This window comes from Trachypithecus francoisi, unplaced genomic scaffold (genome assembly GCF_009764315.1).
Source record: "Trachypithecus francoisi isolate TF-2019V2 unplaced genomic scaffold, Tfra_2.0 Lachesis_group7, whole genome shotgun sequence".
Classification (NCBI taxonomy): domain Eukaryota; kingdom Metazoa; phylum Chordata; class Mammalia; order Primates; family Cercopithecidae; genus Trachypithecus; species Trachypithecus francoisi.
Window position 1 is genome coordinate 94,858,340 of NW_022681472.1, and position 19,162 is coordinate 94,877,501.

At 54.1% G+C, this 19,162-nt stretch overlaps 1 protein-coding gene across 4 annotated transcripts in view; it reads right to left on the reverse strand.

Moving 5' to 3' along the window:
- KCNK9 (potassium two pore domain channel subfamily K member 9) overlaps window positions 1–16,932 on the reverse strand; it is a 105,399-nt gene extending 88,467 nt beyond the window's left edge. For 2 of the 4 annotated variants that reach the window (XR_004435287.1, XM_033202851.1), the window contains exon 1: window positions 15,487–16,817. Coding sequence is in view for 1 of the 4 variants with exons in the window: in XM_033202851.1 (XP_033058742.1) it covers window positions 15,487–16,150 (664 nt within the window). In the remaining 3 variants the exon portion in view is untranslated. Of the gene's footprint in view, window positions 1–15,486 lie in introns of all 4 variants that reach the window. The other 2 variants (XR_004435289.1, XR_004435288.1) reach the window with 2 other exon arrangements.
- Between the last annotated feature and the right edge of the window lie 2,230 nt (window positions 16,933–19,162).

The following is a 19,162-nucleotide window of genomic DNA, read 5'->3' on the forward strand; positions in this document are numbered from 1 at the left end:
GTGTGTGTGTATGCATGTGTGTTTTGTGTATAACTTTAAAACACACACTTCAAATAACCCTTGGATTAAAGAAAAAAAAACTCATTGCAAATTATTTACAAACAAATGATAATGAGAGACCTATGGAATGCAGCCAAAGGTGCACACAGAGGAAAACATATAGCCTTTAGTGAATTTATTTGTAAAACGAGAAAGCCTAGTAACTATCAGTGCACAAAGGGAGGAAAAAAATAAATAAACCTAAAGAATGCAAATTAAGTATATAATAACAATAAAAGCAAAAAATCAATAAAATGGATAACCTCCTATAATAAAATCAAGAGCTGGTTCTTTTAAAAGATTAATAAATGTTGACAATTAATTCCAAATATTTTCAAAGAACATAAGAGCCAAAGAAGACACATGTGCATGCCAGAGCCTGCAACAGAGCCAAGTATTTCATCCTCTTCTATGCAGCAACCTGCTGCTGGTTGTCACCTCTTAGATATGGGGCTAAGGGGCTGGACCATGACAGGAAGCTTCTACTTCTGTGCTATGTTTGTTTGGTTTTTCTGAAGTTTTCACTATGTAGATTTTCATACATAGCATATATAAATATATATATATATACACACATACACACACACACACACACCGAAGTAGAGAAAAATATAACCCCCAGATATGAATGCTTAAGCTTCAGCAATTAACAACTCAAGGCCAATCTTATTTTATCTAAACCCCCATCCACTTGCCCGTGTGATTCAGGTTATTTTAAAGCAAATCCCAGACATTTCATTTATACATGCATCATGATCTCTTAAAGATAAGTACTCATTTATTATATATAGTCATAATAATAACCACACCAAAACCCTAACATTAATGTGTTTGTATGTTTAAATTACAGAGGTATTATATGTTACCAGTTTTTAAATCCAGTTAAGAAAAAGTTTAAAAGCACAGTAGACTTCATAGAACTCAAAACATGCTAAAGGAGATAGGATCACCCATACCCTACAAATAAGGATGCTGAGGATGAGAGAAAAAAAAATGGTTTACTTGCTGTACCCTAGCTAATAAAAGGTAGATGAGGGATTTGAACTCAGGTCCCTCCATGACTGCCTTAATCTATTCTCACACTGCTATAAAGAAATACCTGAGACTGGGTAATTTAAAGAAAACAGGTTTAATTTACTCACAGTTCCACATGGCTGGAGAGGCCTCAGAAAACTTACAATCGTGGTGGAAAGGGAAGCAGACACCTTCTTCACAAGGTGGCAGAAAAGAGTGAGTGCAAGAACGAGGAAGTGCCACACTGTAAAACCATCGGCTCTAGTGAGAATTCCTTCACTAACATGAGAACAGCTTGGGACTGCTCCATGATACAATCACTTCCCTCCCTTGACACATGGGGATTACAATTTGAGATGAAATTTGGGTGGGGACACAGAGCCAAACCATATCAATGACTGATCCTGGGTTGGGTCCACTCCACCGTGGTAGGCTTTCAGCCTAGCAGATGGTCAGATTTTGATAAGTAACAATAGATTAATTAACATGTTTGGACAACAAAGTCTTCTTGACCATAGTAAGATAAACTCAGATTCATACATGGGATTTGGCAGAAAAGCAACATGTGCTGAGTGACTTCTATGTGATGGGCCCTGAACTAGGTGCTTTCATCTCTCTGATCTCGCTTAATCCTCACAGCAGTCCTAGGAGGTTACTGTGGGCTGAATCATGTTGCCTCACCCCAAATTCATATGTTGAAATCCTAACCCCGAGGACCTCTGGATGTAACTGTTTTTGGAAAAACTAAGGTAAAATGAGGCCCTTCGTGTGAGCCCTAATCCAATCTGACTGGTGTCCTTATAAGGAAGGAGATTAGGACCACAGACATGCACAGAGGGATGGCTGTATGAAGACACAGGGAGATGATCATCCACAAGCCAAAAAGAAAGGTTTCAGAAGAAATCAACCTGCTGACACCTTGATCTGGGACTTTAGGCCTGAAGAACTGTGAGAAAAAAATATTTGCTGCTGCTTAAGTCAACCTGTCTTACTTTGTAATGGCAGTCCCAGTAAACTGAAATTAATACAAAGGTAGACTGTGGACTGCCTATTTTACAGATGAGAAAACAGCACATCATCTGAGAGTTGTGCAATGGGCAGGATATGAACCCACTTGGAAACCAAAGCTGTGCCCTCCACTACACCAGGAAGGAAATCATGGTGACGAGTGGATGGCAGGAGGGACTTGGCAAGAGGCATGGTCAGACAGCAGGCTGAGACACTGTACCATTACTTTGGGCTCATTGTGGGCAGGATGTATTTCCCACCTTTTGACTTTGGCCTTGGTCACATGACTTGCTCTGGCCAATGGTATATGGGAGAAGTGACATCATCACAGCAGTGTCTTGGCATAAAAGTCGTCACTTGCTTTTGCTTCTCTCCTGTGCTTTTGCCACCATTGAGTGAAAAACATGCAATGACTTGAAGCAGAGCTTCCCCCATCAGCCTGCAGACCAGTAGTAGGTAAAAGTTGCCTAGCTGAGCCTCAGACTGTGAACAGTAATAGATGATGGTTGTTCTCAGCCTCTGTGTTTGTGGATGATTTGTTACACATCACTAGCTAACTGATGCAGGTGAAAAGACCCTGTATGTAACAACATAGCACAGACTCTGAAGTCAGACTTCCTAGGCATAACTCCTTTCTGCCACTTATTAGCTACATGACCCTAGGCAAGTTGCTTAGTCTTTCTGATCTTCTAGGTCCTCATCTGTAAAATGGGGATACATGAAAATATCTATCTTATTGGGTTGTTGAGAGGATGGAATTAATTGAGACAGTGGCTGTAAAAAAAAACAGAATCCCATGGGCGTGCCATAAACAATAACTCTTTGGTTGTGGTAAGAGAATTGAGGTCACACTTATCCTGGGGAGCTCTGGTCAGGAGAACTAAGACAAACCAGTGAGAGTCATTTTGACCTTTTATTTTAAAACTGTTGCCACATCTGCCTTTCCCTATGAGTGAGGCAGTGAACTCCCTATCACTGGAAGGTTCAGTGATGCTGCCATCCTGAGAGGGTGGGACCAGATAACTCCTGAGTTATCTTGACTGTCAGGTGATAATCACTGAGGCTGATCCTTCCTGTATCCCAGCTCTTAATTCCAGGCAGAGGGACAGTGTCTGGGACCACACCCTGGACAGTCTGTGGGTGTAATGGAGACCACATCAAGCTTCAGGACAGATTTGGGTTCAAGTCCTAAGCTCCACTTCATGACCTTGGGCAAGTCACCAGATCTCTCAGAGTCTCATCAGTGTAACCAGGTAACCACTGACCCTATTTCATAGTCTTGTTAATGGATGAAAGATAGTTGTGGATGGGAACCTGTCTTGTAAACTAGATCACACCCAGGTCAAGCAATTATCCATAGTGACATCATTCCTGGCATAGTGATGAAAAGGCATCCACCTCTGAAATTCTTCCACCAGCCCAGGGTGGGCATATGTGGCAAACCCGCTACCACTGCCTGACCCATACCCATGTCAGACATGACTAATCAATCACAGATGGCACCCTTCCCCACTGAGACTGCTTCTTGGTACAATGTTCCAGTGACCAGAGCCAGTCAGCTGGGCCAGACTGACAAGGCAAACTGTTCCCATCCCTGGAGCTGAACTGGGTCTACAGGCTCCCTTCTCCTCCCCCTCCTCATTTCATGTGTCCACAAGTGCACTGCAGATCCCCCTGGACTGGCTGTGTCTGGGGTGAGCAAGGATTTCACTGTGGATACCAGCTTTCCAACTCCACATGAGCTTGTCCCAGCTGCCTTTCCAAGGCCACCTGAAGACCGCTGCTAGGAAAACATTCTGAAATAGTAAGAACATCAAAAACTTTTTTGACATTGCCGAGGGCTGCTGAAGTTGCAGTGAAGCTAGAAGACCCACCCCTGCTTGTACAGCTGTTGATGGGAACAACATAGTAACACAACTGAGTGCTGTGCCCTCTGATGTGCTGATCCCACTACAGCCAGCAAACCCTTAAAGGAGGACCTCATGGAATCCACACACACAGAGATGTCCAACAAAGCATTATCAATAGTTAGCCTAAAAAAAGAAAAAATACATTAAATCATTACAAATAGAGGCATGGTTCAATAGTTAAGTGTCCATTCATTCAGTGGATATATAGCCATTAAAATCATTTCCCTTCACTCTGTGGAAACTCAAGGTAATGTGTGATGTAAACTTACAGAGAAAAGGGGCTCTGAAATGCTGTGCATATCACCACAGACCCCTTGGGTACCTCCCAACACCTGTCTCCATCCCCTCCTCACCAGCTGCACCCCAGCTTGCTTTGAGAAGCAGAATGCCCCATTTTCCAGGTTCTCTTGCAGCTAGAGTTGGTCATAAGACATAGTCCTGGCTGATGAGATATAAGTAGAAGCCGTTGGGTGGGTCGTCCAGGAAGCTTCTTTAGAAAGAAGCAGGCTCAGCTGGCGCATGCCTTTGACTTGTGTTCTTCCTCTTCTTCCTGCCAGGAGGGATGCTGGAGAGGATGCTGGAGGTGGAGCAGCCACCATGGAACCATGAGACACCAGCCAGAGGACAAAAGCCAAGCTAAGATGACTGAGAAGAAAGCTGGAAAGAACCTGCTCTCTCAAGGCATTGTGGAGCCACCTGTCAGCCCGTCTGCTTGCCCCACACTTTGCAACCAAGAAAGAAAACAGCTGTTTGCTCAAGTCCTTGTTACCTGGGTTTTCTGCTAGAGGTACCTGAACAGGATCTCTACATGGTCCACTCTAATGAAATGATAAAGTCAGCAAGCACATTTGGGAAATGACAAGAAGGTGAACATGGAATGCTGAAGCCATTCTTGGATGTGATCACGGGAGTCGCAGGAGAGTCATGGGGAATTTCCTCCTTTTCATGAAATACTCTGCCGTGGCTTGCCAACCTTCCCTTTCCCATAGTATGAAAGTTATTTGGGGAATCAACACACACTGGCTTCCCCCTCCCTAGTGTTTGGATACCTATGGCCTGAACATTGTCCCAAATAGACACCAGACCAATTTCCCCAACTGCAAGAGCTCCTCAGCACTTGGGTGCTGTCAAAGAAGTTATCTCCAGGAAACTGCACAGGGAGAGCCTCTCATCAAGGCCAGACTCACTGGGGAACCTTCTCCCAGGCCCCAAGGCATCCCTGTGCTGGGCCCTTCCCTGCGGCCCAAGTAAGCTCAGCCTAGGCCCACCCGGCATCAGCAGCAATCAGTTCCCACCCACGTCTGACTGAATGCCCACACCCTGGCACCCATGAGTGGCCTGGCACTGCCTGTTTCCAGACCACGTGGGGCGATGCACCCAAGCTGCCCTGATACAAAATGCTGCCTAGAGCTTCTGCTTCAAATGTGGAAACCAAGTGTTCCCCCCACAGTTCTCAATATCACACAGATCACCCTGCCCACCTGAGCAGACCACCCCAGCCCCATCTGAGCAGCTCACCCTGCCCACCTGAGCAGACCACCCCAGCCCCACCTGAGCAGCTCACCCTGCCCACCTGAGCAGACCACCCCAGCCCCACCTGAGCAGCTCACCCTGCTCACCTGAGAGGCTCACCCCAGGCCCACCTGAGAGATTTACCCCAACCTCACCTGAGTTTTCACCCCAGACCCACCTGACAAGCTCATCCCAGATGTATGCCTGCCTTCCACACCTCTGACAAACACCACAGGTGGACTGTGTGCCCGTCAGCCACGGGTAAAGGCCTCTCACCTTCCTGAGTGGGCTGCACCTCACATGTCTGACAGGGCCAGTGACAGCCAATGTCCATTTCACAAGTAGGCATCTCTTCCTGCCAGATGCCCCGCAGACTCACAGAGGCCTGGCACCAGCAGGTGGCCTTGGGGACCAAGATCACACATCTAAGCCTCAGGAGTGAGAAGCTCCCCCACTCAGCAGGATGGATCCCTAACCTGTCGTCTTCCATTAAAAGCAACAGCTTTAGTTCAAAAGGCTGCAGCCTGTCCTGCACCTGCCCAGTGGTCCCGAGGCACAACCAAGCAGAAAGATGTCACCCTAAACTGCTCAGCTCTCAGCTGCTCCTGCTCTCGGGGAGCCAGGAGTACAAGGCAGCGTCCAGCCAGCCTTCCCTGAGCACCTGCTGTGGGCCTGGCCAGGTGCAGGGGAGCCTGAGACCAGCAGCCCCTGGGGAATCCGGATGTCTACTCAGGAGACTGAGGCACAGTGGGCTGGGGAACAAAGAAACAAATCCTTTGCTCAAGAGGATAAAGGACAATTGGGGGAAAGAGGAAGGCGGAGCCGGACTCAGGGCAGAAGTTGTGGTCACAGGGCCTGGGCGGGGCTGGAGGATGAAAAGGGCTGCGAGCTAAAGACCTGGGTCTGACTCTGCAGGGGACGGGGAGCTGCTGGGGTCTGGGGCAGGGGGAAGGTGGCAGCCATGGGCTTTTAAAGGTCATTGCAGTGGTGGAGTGGAAGGTGATGTCCCAGGAAGCCATAGTATCCCAACAGAACTGAGTTGGGGAAATCTTACTCCTTGAACGAGCCAGGGCTTGTATTCCAGTCCATACCAATCCAACACAGAGACACCTTGAATGCAGCCTGTGGCTCCCAAAGCCCCCGGCTTGACACCATCCCAGCCCCCATCCACTGGATGGTAGCAGCATTTCCATCTCTGAGGAGCATTTCTCAGTCAGAGGGGGCCTCAGGTAGCCCCTTGCTAGGATTCCGTCTCTGAGGAGCATTTCTCAGTCAGAGGGGGCCTCAGGTAGCCCCTTGCTAGGATTCCATCTCTGAGGAGCATTTCTCAGTCAGAGGGGGCCTCAGGTGGCCCCTTGCCAGGACTGGGGCCATGAGATTAGGATCGGGGTTTGGCGGCAGCAGAAAGGGGGTGGTGGGGAAGTGGTGAGGGGAAGCTGAAAGTGAATTTGCCGAGAGTGGACAGAGCACAACCAGACCCGGGTGACTGTCCCCTAATGAGTGTGCCCAAATGACCACCGTCACAACAAAGCTGCCACTTGTCAGCTCCTGGGTGGAGGAGGCGAGGAAACCTTTCAGATACATTTCCTCCCATCCTTACAAGGACACAAATTCGGAGCTCTCAGTCCCCATTTCATAGATGAGGGAGCCCAGGCTTAAGGAGTGTGCCTTAGATTGGGCCTCTGGGATGGGGCACAAGCCAGATGTGAGCCACCCTGCAAGGCACTGGCACCCCAGGCCTGCCTGCTTCCCAGCTGTGTGCCTTCATAAGAGAGGCCACAGAGGAGTCCCTGAAATCCTGCCCAGGCAACAGGTGGCATCATGGCCCATTCACTGGATGGCTGACCAGGGGTAGGGTAGGGACCTGTCCCCCAGTCTCCAGATGCCTGGCCCAGCATCCCTGACACCAACATTCCACCCACCACCTGCCACCCCAAGCTCCAGCCCACCCTCCTCTACTCCGGCCCCCTCCCTCCACCCCGTTGCCACCTACTGGTCCCTCCCAGGGCTCAAGTTGTGATAAGGATGAGGACGACTCAGGGCAGGTCCACCCCACTCACCTAGTACCACCTTTGAGCAGCCACTCCCCGGCCAGGCTCTTCCACCACTCAGGGCTAGTTGACTCCAAGACCCCATGCAAGGGCATGGTTGGGCTGAGGCCAGCAAACTGTGAGCTGGAGGGACTTTCAGGCCCCGAGGTTGACATCCGCCCACGGTGTCCCGACAAGCCAGGACAACACACTCACAGATGCGCCTGAATTTTCTCATCTTCCCTGCCATGAATTTTTCCACCAACCATCTCTTCCTTTCTTGGTCCCTAGCACATAATTCTGCTTTGTGCTGAGGTGTCAATGGCAGGGTTTGTATTCAGGACCATACCAATGCAAGACAGGGACACTTTTGCTTAGTAGCACAAAATGGAAGTACATGTGCTCAAAACAAGTTAATGCAGGAAGGGGCTACCCAGAAAAGCTAGTATACCAACTGAGGACATTAACAGAAGTATATTGTGTAGACCAGAGGAGATGATGGTCAGCGCTCCCTGAATGCTCAGACTGGACTGGGAAAGCACACACAGGCTAAAATTGCTCAGAGGAGAGGAACTGGCTACAAATGGCATTATTGGAAGAAACCCGGGAGCCCAGGGCTATCCCCAAATCCCTACAGGCTGTGACAGAACAGGAGGGAGGCCAAGCTCCACTCAGCCCTCCCTTCGGAGGATCATAAGCTACACAGTGAGTGCCCTGACCTAAAAAGGGAGAGCTTTCTACAGGTGGAGGTTCCCAGGTGGAGATGGGAAGAAAAAGAGACCCTCAAGACAAAATCCCTTGAGGAAAGGGACCCCAGACTCCAGGCTCCTTCAGGCTGGCCATGGCAGGGTGCTCCACCTGGAGGTGGGAAGGACCCTCCTCCAATTCTCGGGTCCCAGAATTCCTCTGCCTGTGGGGCTCTCTCAAGAATGCCCACTGCCTTTCCTTTATCAGCCCAGCCTACTTGGGCTGGTTGCCTCCTAGTTCCTGGGGCTCTGCTGAGAACAAGCATTGTATCTCTTTCTCCATGTTTCCCTCATCCTCTGGGTGGCTGGTGTACACACAGCCCGGAGCTGCTTGCTGCAGTCTGAGTCAGAGTGGCCAACCCTCTGGGACCAGCTCCCTGGGCCACTGTAGCATGCCGTCCCCACTCCAGGCTCAGCTTCGCATCTGTGGGCTAAAATCCCTCTCATTTTCCAGGTTTAAGCCCCCCATGTTCCAGTTTCTAAATGTACATCCGCTGGTTCCTCCTCGGGTGACCACTATAGAGACAAGCAGCCCCTTGAAGAGAAGCCACCCCAACCCACATGCACACACTGCTCCTCACCAGATCACAACCCCAGAAGAGATCATCTCAACATTCATCTAAACACATCCACCACCACTTCATTATGTGTTACATAATGAGCTCTTTACCACTGGAGGCATTCAAGATGACTAGTGTGGGGGGTTCTGGGGTGCTAATAATGTTTTGTCTCTTGTTCAGAGTGCTGGTTACATGGACAAGATTTCCTTATGAGAATTCACTGAGCAATACATTTGTGAAATGTGCACTTTTCTATAAGAACGTTATACTTAAATAAAAATGCTTTAAAATCACAAGTAATTGGGATTGGCTCACCATTTACAGGAAGGAGATGGGGCTAGAACATCTTGGAGATCCTTCATGGAAGCCACTGAGGCATTAACACTGAGGCTCTAGTCAGGGTACTGTGCCTGCTCACCACTGTGTGCCTCCCACCAGCACAGGGCTCCCACCCAGCACACGGAAAGACAGGGGCAGAAATCCATCCAATAAGCAAGTGAGTTGAGGACCCACTGAGCACACAAAGGAGAGAGGGAAGGAGGGAGGGAAGAAGAGAGGGAATACACAGAAGGATGAATGGGTGGATAAATAGATGGATGGATGGATGGCTGAGTGAGTGGGTGGATGGGTGGGTGAATAGATGAGTGGATGGATGGATGGATGGATGGATGAGTGGGTAAATGGATATAAATGGGTAAGTGGGTTGGTGCGTGGATGAGTGGATGGATGGATGAGTAGGTGAATGGGTGGATGGATGAAGGAGTGGGTGGGTGGATGAATGGATGGATGGGTGAATAGATGAGTGGATGGATGGATGGATGGATGGATGGGTGAGTGAGTAAATGGATATAAATGGGTAAGTGGATTGGTGGGTGGATGAGTGGATGGATAGATGAGTAGGTGAATGGGTGAATGGATGAAGGAGTGGGTGGGTGGATGAATGGATGGATGGATGGATGGATGGATGGATAGATAAGTAGGTGAATGGGTGGATGGATGAAGGAGTGGGTGGTTGGTGGATAGATGGATGGATGGGTAGGTGGGTAGGAGGATGAATGGGTGGAGAGATGGATGGTGGATAGATAGATGGGTGGAGGGATGCATGGTGAATGAATGGATTGATGGATGTGTGGACGGGTAGGGGAACAGATGGATGGTGGATGGATGGGTAGGTGGATGGATAAATAGTGGATGAATGGTAAATGAATGGATGGATAGATGGGTGGGTGGACAGATGGATGGTGGATGGGTGGATGAGTGGGTAGATGGGTATATGGATGGGTGAGTGGGTAGGTGGGTAGATGGGTGAATGGTAGATGGATGGATGGGTAGATGAATGGTGGATAGATAGATGGATGGTGGGTAGATGAATGGTGGATGGGTGAGTGGACAGGTGAATGGATGGATGGATGGATGGATGGATGAAGTGGGTGGATGGGAGGATGGATGGGGATAGATGGATGGATGTGTAGATGGGTGGATTGATGGGTGGCAGATGTACGGTAGATAGCTGGGTGGGTGGGTGGATGGATATGTGAATAAGCAGGTGCATGGAGGACTAAGTGAGTACATTGTGAATGGAGAGATGGAGGTGTGAATAACCGCTGCGTGGAGGAAGAGGCGTATACTGAGGCCTGTTTCACCTACTACTCTGACCTCCTTACACTCCACTAATGAAAGTGACCCAGGAAAGAGTAGGTGAAGGCAATGGGTATCTCCAACTCCTGGATCTCACATGATTCCCACCCCTCCTCAGAGCACCATGCTGGTTGTCTCTGCATACCGAGGTGTCTCTTTGATGTACCCCAGAATCAGAAGAAACCCCACTTCTGCCCCATTTCTTTGCCTCATCCATGACATCTATAAAGAGGCAGTGCTTCCTACAGGGCCTAGGGCTAAGTGAGCCCAGGTCTGAGAAGGGTCTGGGGAAGAGGAGCTGCCCACAGCCATCTCCTGGCTCACCAGCGTGGCCAGCTACCCTGCTGGACATTACCAAGGAGGCCCCACTCCTCTGGGTCCACCCCATGGAGCACTGGCAGCCCTTCATCTGGGTCTGCTGTGCAGTTTTACCAAAGGGTAGAGCTAACAAGGGAAAAGGAAAAACATGATGGACTACTCCACGAGCCCAGCCCTGGCCCCAGGGAAAACACCACGGTTGGAGCCTTCAGTAAGGAGATCCCAACTGCATCACAGAGTTCAAGACCTTCTGCCTTAGTGCGTGTGGCCTTATCTGCCTCAGTTTCCTCATCTATAAAGTGAGGGAGGTGAGTGCATGCGTGTGGAGGCTCCGTGCTCCTCTGGTACCAGCCTGTGGGGTCTGCTTGGGGCTGCTTGTATTCTGCAGCCCTTCCAAGAAGCCCACTCTGGCCCAGGCATTGTCCTGGCCCTGCAGGTGCAGGGGAAACCATACACACTTAGGGCCTGGAGCGGAAAACATAGTGTTTATTAAAGAAAAAGGCTGGGACTGAGGGAGGCAGTGAGAGCAAAGGCTGGGAAGACTTCTTGGAGGGCAAACACCTGTAAGATGGGTTCAAAGAGCCAACCAAGGAGCACAGCCCCTGCATGTGTTAAGCAGGGTGGCAGGGAACGGGTTCCAGCAGCCACTGGGGTTAGCTGCCCCTGGACTGCACCCTGGACTGCAACCAACTGTTTTGGTTTCCAGCTCCCTCCTCCTTGCTCAAGGCCAGGCCTTATCTTGTCATCTAGACTGTCCCCAGAGCCTCAGAGCTTTGGAGCAGCACAGGCCAGGCAGGGCCAGGTGCTCGCACAGAGTGTGAACCGTGTACCAAACACTACACCAAAAGTGCCAGGTAAAAAATGGAAAATGCTGTCTGTTTCACAAAAAGTCTGTTCAAGGTGCCATTTATGAATGAGAAAAGGGAGCTATCCCAAGGCACTCTGTTTCCAGCAGGTACAGGCCTGGGAGCAAGGCACCTCCCGGAGCCCCAGAGCTGTTTCTCAGAACGTACCCTGCCCCCAGCCAGTCAGCTCAATTCCCACAGCAACCACTCCTAGCTTCAGCTGGGCCTGAGGTTCTGGGGAAGTACGGCCCCTGATGTACGGCTCCCCTTCCTGCAAACTGTAGCAAGAAAAGGAAAAACCCACCTCTCCTTCCCTGCCCAAACCCGATTTTAAATTGTCCTCCACACTCTGCAGATGAGATCTGATTTCTAAGCATGGTTTCTTCTTTTTTAATGATCCTGAAGGTGATAACAGCTCAGGTCACAGATGTTAGATTGGAAAAAGAAGTGTCATGGAGACTCCAACTCTGTTAGATCGTGGGGAGAGGCTAAAGCGCCTACTGTAGGAAGTTCACACGTATGTTGCCGGGGTCCCTTCCACAACTGAGCCTTAGCCCCAAGCAGGTCAAATCCAAATAAAACTCCTCCACCCCTGTCCAGACCCTGGCCCAGCACTCCTGACTTCCATCACTTCCACCAACAGGTGGTGGGTCGGGGGTTGGGGGACAGCTCAGACTGAACCCCTAATCAAAAGGAAACTACAGGATACATACAAGGGTCTCCCATGTAAAGGCCTAGCACTTCACAAGTTTAGAACTAAACATAATCTCTGCGGAAATAGCTACAAGTGGCACAGACATCAAAGGATGCAAATGGGGAGGAATGGAAACAGAGCCTGATAAATGATGTAACTGAGTTTACCCTTTGTGGGGCCCAGCTGGACTCCCGTTCTTCCCTGGTTATGACAGTGGTCACCATGCCCTGGGATCCCCGGAGAGCTGGGGCGGGACTCAAGGTAATATCCCTCCAAAGCCTTTTAGGAAGGCGCGGCCACAGATTCAACGCGAAGTGGTAATTACATACGTTTTAAAAATCCATTTCACAGAGCAAGCTAATAGCTGCATCTGAGAAGAAGCCTTCATTCGTGGCTGCCCAGCACCAGCGGCTCCCGTCCCAGCCTTGGAGACTTGGACAAAAAGTTAAAGCACGCTCAAGAAATAGCTCAAGGTTAGATTAAAAATCAGAACGCCCATGAAGATTAACCTGACTCATTAATATCACTGCCCAATAGGAGACAAATCCTTGGAGGGCAAGGCTTGGGACCGGGTTTTGTTCTAGGCCTAGGAGCACCTTAATTTGCATTTATATTAAAAAAAGAAAATAACAGAATTAACTGGAAAGGTGCTTTGTTTCCCGTAAATTTGAGCTCTTCTGCTAAACAGCTTCGTAGGGCAGAGAGCGGAGGCTCGATCAGGCTTCGTCCAAGAGCGTGGAATCCATTCCTACTAAGCGCCAGCCACACTGTGCCTGGCAGCTGCAGCCCACGGAATCTCACTTGGACCTTAAAAGTCAGCCCGTCAGGTAGTTCTTATGAGACATCCCTTCTACAGGTGGGGAAACTGAGGTCAGGAGTTGGGGAATGACCTTCCTATGGTCTTTACACTACAGCAGAATTCAGATTCCAAGCCAGGTCTGTGGGTTCCAAGTCGAATGTCTTTCTACACAGGACAGCTATGCTAGTGTTAGAGCTGTGTTTTATTCACACACACACACACAAACACACACACAATTTTTTCCCAACCTTTCTTTCCAGAAAATCAGTGGAAAGCCCAAAGAAGAAAGCAAGAAAAATCAGCAAATTCCTCAGATGGCCTCTGGTCCCTTATTCATACAAGTCCCATAGCCCTGAGCGAAGCCGACAGCCTCCATTTAGCTACACTTCCCTTGACAGCGTCTCTTTGGAGTTTTAACTGTGACAGGCATACACCCAGAGCTACCAATCAGAATCAATCACGGAAACAGACCTCAATAAAAACTTCATCAGTCTCAACAATGTATTTCTTAAGGAAAACTGGCACATTTCAGGGTTTGCTTTTAACACCAATCCTCTCCTCACAATGTTGCAGCTCAACTCTCGGGATCAGCCAAGCATTTTATGTGCCTGTTTTACTACTGGAAGCCAGCATGCTAGCCAATTTCACCTGTCTTCCATCTTCAACCCGAGAGGCATGTTTAAGGGGCTTGGGGCTTTCTCCTCTCCCCAGGGGTGGCCAGTTTCAGAGGCATATTTCTTAGTCTCCAGCTCTCCAGCACACAGGCCCCTGTCCCCCAGAATCACTGCCCTGTGCATCTGCGTGCCACTGCCACAGTTTAAAGCCAGAGATGATGGAAATGACTGGCCCTCTCAGATGCTGGAAACACAGTGTGGGAAGGGAAGGAGTCATCTGTATTTGGGGTGCTGGGCAAAGGGCGTGGGGCAAGCAAGAGCCAAGCTGATTATGTAGATAACAGAAGGACAATTTCCTTCACAAACAGAAAAACCTGCACCAATGAATTAAACATTTAAAACAAGATGACTCTCTAAAAAGTATTTTCAACCAAGAAGGAAAGACAAGCCGTCCTGTGCTGGCGCTTCCTGTTGCATATGGCACTGAGAAATCCTGTTTTTTCAGTATGCAGAGATTTCAGACAAAGAAAAATATCAAGAGGGAAATTAGAGAAGGAGGTCCAGAGAAGGGAGACAGGAGGAGCTGGGAAGAAGGGAGGGGGGAAGGAAGAGGTCCCTGCCCAGGGCACAGGAGTGTCAAGCCCTGAGGGGTACAGGAAACAGACCACCCCCACTAACACACTGGCCTTGGCAGGTCCAAGGAGATGGCCCTAGAGAGGCAGCCTGCCTCACTGGGGCAAGTGAACCACAGAGAAACCACCCTGCCTCCTGCCATGCAGGGTATCCACAGCGTCCACCCAGATGAAGGGACCTGCCCCAGCTCCCACAGGTCTCCAAGTATAACGTCTGGGAGTCCTCCCAGCCCCCAGCCTTAGAGGGGACACTGCCCTTGGGACCCACCAGAAACCCTACTCTGTGAATAGCGCCCTTGGCAGTGGGGCTGGCAGGCATCCCTACAGTTTACCAGCTGGACCCCCTCTCGTGACTGAGGCTCAAGTTCCCTGATTTGTGGGCAATATCTAGACTGGCCTTTCCCACTGTCACAGCCTAGGGAGTGGGCAGGTTCTGCCCTGCTCCCACTCTCCACCTCTACTGAGAGCAATTGAGGGGCTGCCACCCCCACCACAAGCACCAGAGAGCAAACTCTCTCCTCCCAGGGGCCTGGGAAGTCCAAGCTCCAGAACTGGAACTCAGGGAAAAAAGGGACCCAGGGAAGAAAGATGAAATCTGAGCTCAGAGAAGCCTGTAGGGGAGTCCAGGGGTTACGGAGGATCAGTGCCTCCCATGCCTCAGGCGCACTCCCCTGCCACCTGAGTCCCTCTAGGAGCCATGGGTGCCAGGCCAGCCCTCTCCAACTCCCAGAGAGGTAGTAAGTGTAAGGCTCAGAGCCCCGCGCAGCCCAGCCCGCGCCGGGGCGGTGGGTGGGTGGGTGTCTGCTATGGGATTATTCTTAGCGCTCCACTCTCTTTGCAAAAGTGGCGCCTCCGCCCTCCCGGCTCAGGCACACTCGCTCGGGGCTCGCACGCCCGGCCAAGACACCAGCGCGGTGGAGAGCACCGGGTGGGGTCCCCGAAGGGTGAGGCTCGGAGGCGCCGCAGAGGTGGGGGCTCCCTAGAGAGGAGGGGGCGCTGCGGGAAGGCCCCCAAGGGAGGCTGCGTTTAACCCTCGACGCCCTGCACCCAGCCCTGCGCTGCGCGCTCAGCCGCCTCCCCGGACTCCTCCAGGGGCGCGGGAGCCCGGCGGCGCGCCCAGCCCTTACCTATGGTGGTGATGACCGTGATGGCAAAGTAGAAGGAGCCGGCGAATTTCCACTGGACGCCGGCGCGGTGCGGCTCCGACTGCAGGATCACCAGCTCCAGCTGCCGGTAGTCCTCGCTGCTGATGTTGTACTTCCCCTTGATCCGGATCTCCTCGGCTTTGAGTTTCTCCTCCTCGCGCATCTCGTGGTCCGACTCGAGGGCGTCGAACACGGCGGCGCCCACCAGCAGGTAGGTGAAGGTGCAGACGATGAGGGACAGAGTCCGCACGTTCTGCCTCTTCATGGCCGCCAGCAAGGAGCCGGCGCGGGGGGCATGTCCCGCAGGCTCACAGCCGCGCGCGTCCCACTGCAGCGCCCGGCGGCCGCCGCCGCCTCCTCCTCCGCCGCCGCCGCCGCCTCCAAGTTGTAAGCGGCGGCGGCAGCAGCAGCAGCAGCAGCGGGGAGGCGGGGGGCGGGGAGGCTGGGGGGGGCCCCCTCCGCTGGGGCCGCCACAGCCACCGCCACCGCGAGGCGGCTGGCGGGGCAGGGGCGGCGCGGGCCCGGGCTCAGCCGAGAAGGCGGACAGGCACAGGAGGCTGCTCGAGCGCCGGGGCCAGGCGTCCGGGAACCCCGACACCCTGCGCCAGACCCGGCCGAAGCAGCCCGCCCCACTGCGCAGGGCCATGCAGGGCGGCCCCGCTGGGTACCGCGCGGGCCTTGCTGCCCTCCGCACCCCGCCCCCCGCTCCCGCGGGAAAAGCAGGGACAGGAACCGGAGCCAGAAAGCGGCCGGAGGGCGGCCGCGGGGCCCGGTACCCCTGTGGGTCCAGCTCGCGGGTGGCGGCGCCCAGCAAGGAGGCTGCAGGTCCGCGCGCCCCGCGGGACCTGCTTCCCCTTTTACCCCTCCTCGCCCCCTCTCGGTGGTGGGGAGGAAAAGTTTGCGAAGTGGCGGTGTCTCTGGAGTCCCCTGCAAGCGGGGAGGGGGCCGAGCAGGTGTAGCGAGCGGGGCAGCCGGCTCCCCAAAGGTCCGCGCGCCCAGCGCCCACCCGGGCGCGCGGGTGCGCAGCGGGGTCCTCGCCGGGCGTCGGCCGGTGCGCGAAGTTTGCTCGGCTCAACCCCCAAGGCACGGGAGCGGGGCGCGGCCCCAGGACAGCAGGGACCGCGATGGAGCGGCTTCGGGGGCTGCCGGGGGACGGCGCGGTGGCGGTCGGCCAGCCCGCTCCTCCGGGGGCGGCGGGCGCGGCGGCGGCGGCGGGAGGGGTCCCGCGGGCCTCGCGGAGCAGCGGGGCGGACGCGGGCGCATGAGCCGCGCGGGAGTCGGGGCCCTCCGGCGTCCGGGCGTCCCGGGAGGCGGCCGCGGCGCTGGTCTGCCCCGGGCGCTACGTGCGTGCGCGCCGTTGGGAGCCCGAATGTGTGTGTGCGCGTGTGTGTATGTGCGTGTGTGTGTGTGTGTGCGCTTGGCAGCCCCGCTCCGGCGGGAGGGCCTCGGGGAGCGGGGGCCGGGCTACGCCGAGGCCGGGCCTCCCTCCCTCCCTCCCGCAGCCTCCAGGGCGCGCCACCTCCCGCCTGGTCCCCAGCCAGTTGGCGAGGCTGCTGTGGCAGCTCCCGCTGCAGACCCAGCGCGGCGCAGGGCGCACGCGGAGGGAGCCCGGGAGGGGCGGCCTGAGCCGCCAGGGAGGGGGCGGGGGCGGAGCCGCCGGCGGGTTTTGGCGGGGGATGGGAGGATAAACGAGGCTGCTTGGGTCCTTCTAGCCCATCTCCCCAAGAGCGCGAGCAGCCCTGGAGGGTGGAGAGTTTGAGGGACTCGGGGTTGGGGGAGGAAAATGGGATTCAGCCCGAGATGGCAAGCTGGCAGCTTCAGGCAAATCGGGCGGAGAGTGGGGAGCAGAAGGGGAGGGGGCCATGGGCACACAGGAGCGCAGCGGCAGCGGTGCACGAGGTCTCCCCCAACCCCCACCCCTCACCTAGGCACCCGGCGCGGGAGCGTGTCATTGGCCAGGGACATGGCCTCGTGGAGTGGTAGGGTCCCGAGGGCTGCCTCGGCCCCCTGGCCTCCCAGCGGCACAGCCCGCTTGGGCCAGCACCTGCAGGCCTGAGTCGTTTCCTTGGAGAGAGCTAAGGACAGCATGGGCGGCCAGTTTTGGAGTCAGGACAGCGGGGAAAGACATCGCAGTCCCCCGACCCAGTACCCTCTCTGTTGCTTTACTGAAGAAAAAACAAACAAACAAACAAACAAAAAACAATATATATATACATACACACACACACACACACACACACACACATATATGTATATAAAATCATTCGTTGGTTCCCCACAGCTGGGTGCAAGGTGCGTCCTGGATGCAGCCCTGAGCCACGCAGAAGCCCCCTCCGGACCACCTGGGGTAGGAACACGAGGCTCGGGCCGGGGCGCACCTATTCCCTGCTTCCAGATGAGCCCTCTCCAGGCTTTATCTCCTTCCCATTTCAGCCTCCTTTGCCTCCTCCCCCTCCCCGCCCTCTCCGTTGAGGCTATCGAGGGGCTTTCCATTGACCACCGGCTTCCTGAATCCCGCCGGGAGCAGTGGAGCTCCAAACGGACAGACCCAAGCCTCAGAGACCCCGGGGCTCCCCTTCCTCTCCTGACCCCAGCCAAGGAAGGGATGGAGATGGGAAAGGGTCGCCTGGCGGCGGGTTAGCAGCTGGCCAAGGGGTGGCTGGGGAATCAGACCTAACCCTCGCGCACCTCGCGGGGTCCAGGAGACCAGCCCCTCTGTGGGTCGCCCTCTGGAGCGGTGCTCCGGCTCCCCGGCCTCAGGGACCCCGGGCCCAGCGGGTCTGGGACCCCAGTGCTTCACCGAGGCCCCCCAGCTGGGACGCTCTGCACCCCACTTCCAGGGCTCACGGGTGCCCACCAGGGAAGGGGAGCCGGCGCTGTGGGCTACGTCTGAGCCGTCAGGTCCTCGCTGGGTCTGCGGGCGCGGGGCGAGGGAGCGGGGAGCCCCACCCCGAGCAGGCACTCTCCCCAGATTCATTTTGGAAACCAAGGCCCCCGCGCTCGGCAAGTGAGCCTGGCTGCCGGGTGAGTCACCGCGAGCGGGCGACAAGGATTCCCAGCAGCTGGTAATTAATTGCGCCGTGGCTCAGCCCACGACGGAACCCCAGTCAGGCCTCCCGCCGCCCTGGCAGCGGCGCCACCCCTGAGTCACAGCCGTCGGGCCTCCGCGCGGTCCGGAAGCCGCCTGCCCGCCTCGGCGCCGCCAGGGGGCACTGGACTCCGACCCACGGGGCGGCCGCGCAGCCGGCCTCGCTGCGGGGAAGTCCAGGCTGTCCCCGCGGCAGCGCGGGCGGGGGAGGGGCGCGCCGGCAGACGCCGCGCTCTGCAGAGCCACTTCGATTTGGTTTACGGAACTCCATTTGCATACAGCCTTTCAGGAAAGCGCAACCGCTGTGTGCGTACTGGAAGGACCTCTGAGATGAATTACTCCAAACCCCTTGTTTTACAGATGGGAAAACTTCCAGCAAGACAGGATCACGTGCCCAGGATCCCACAGTGATTCCGATGTGGAGCCAGTCCTGGAAGCTTCTCCCTGGCTCTGTCTAGCGCTCCTTCGAGGACCCCCGCTGCTTTATGGCCCCAAGCTTAAGAGTGCCTTGAGTGGCCACCTACCAGCCCCCAGACGCTGGTTCTTCCTCTCTTCCACCTGTGGGAATAG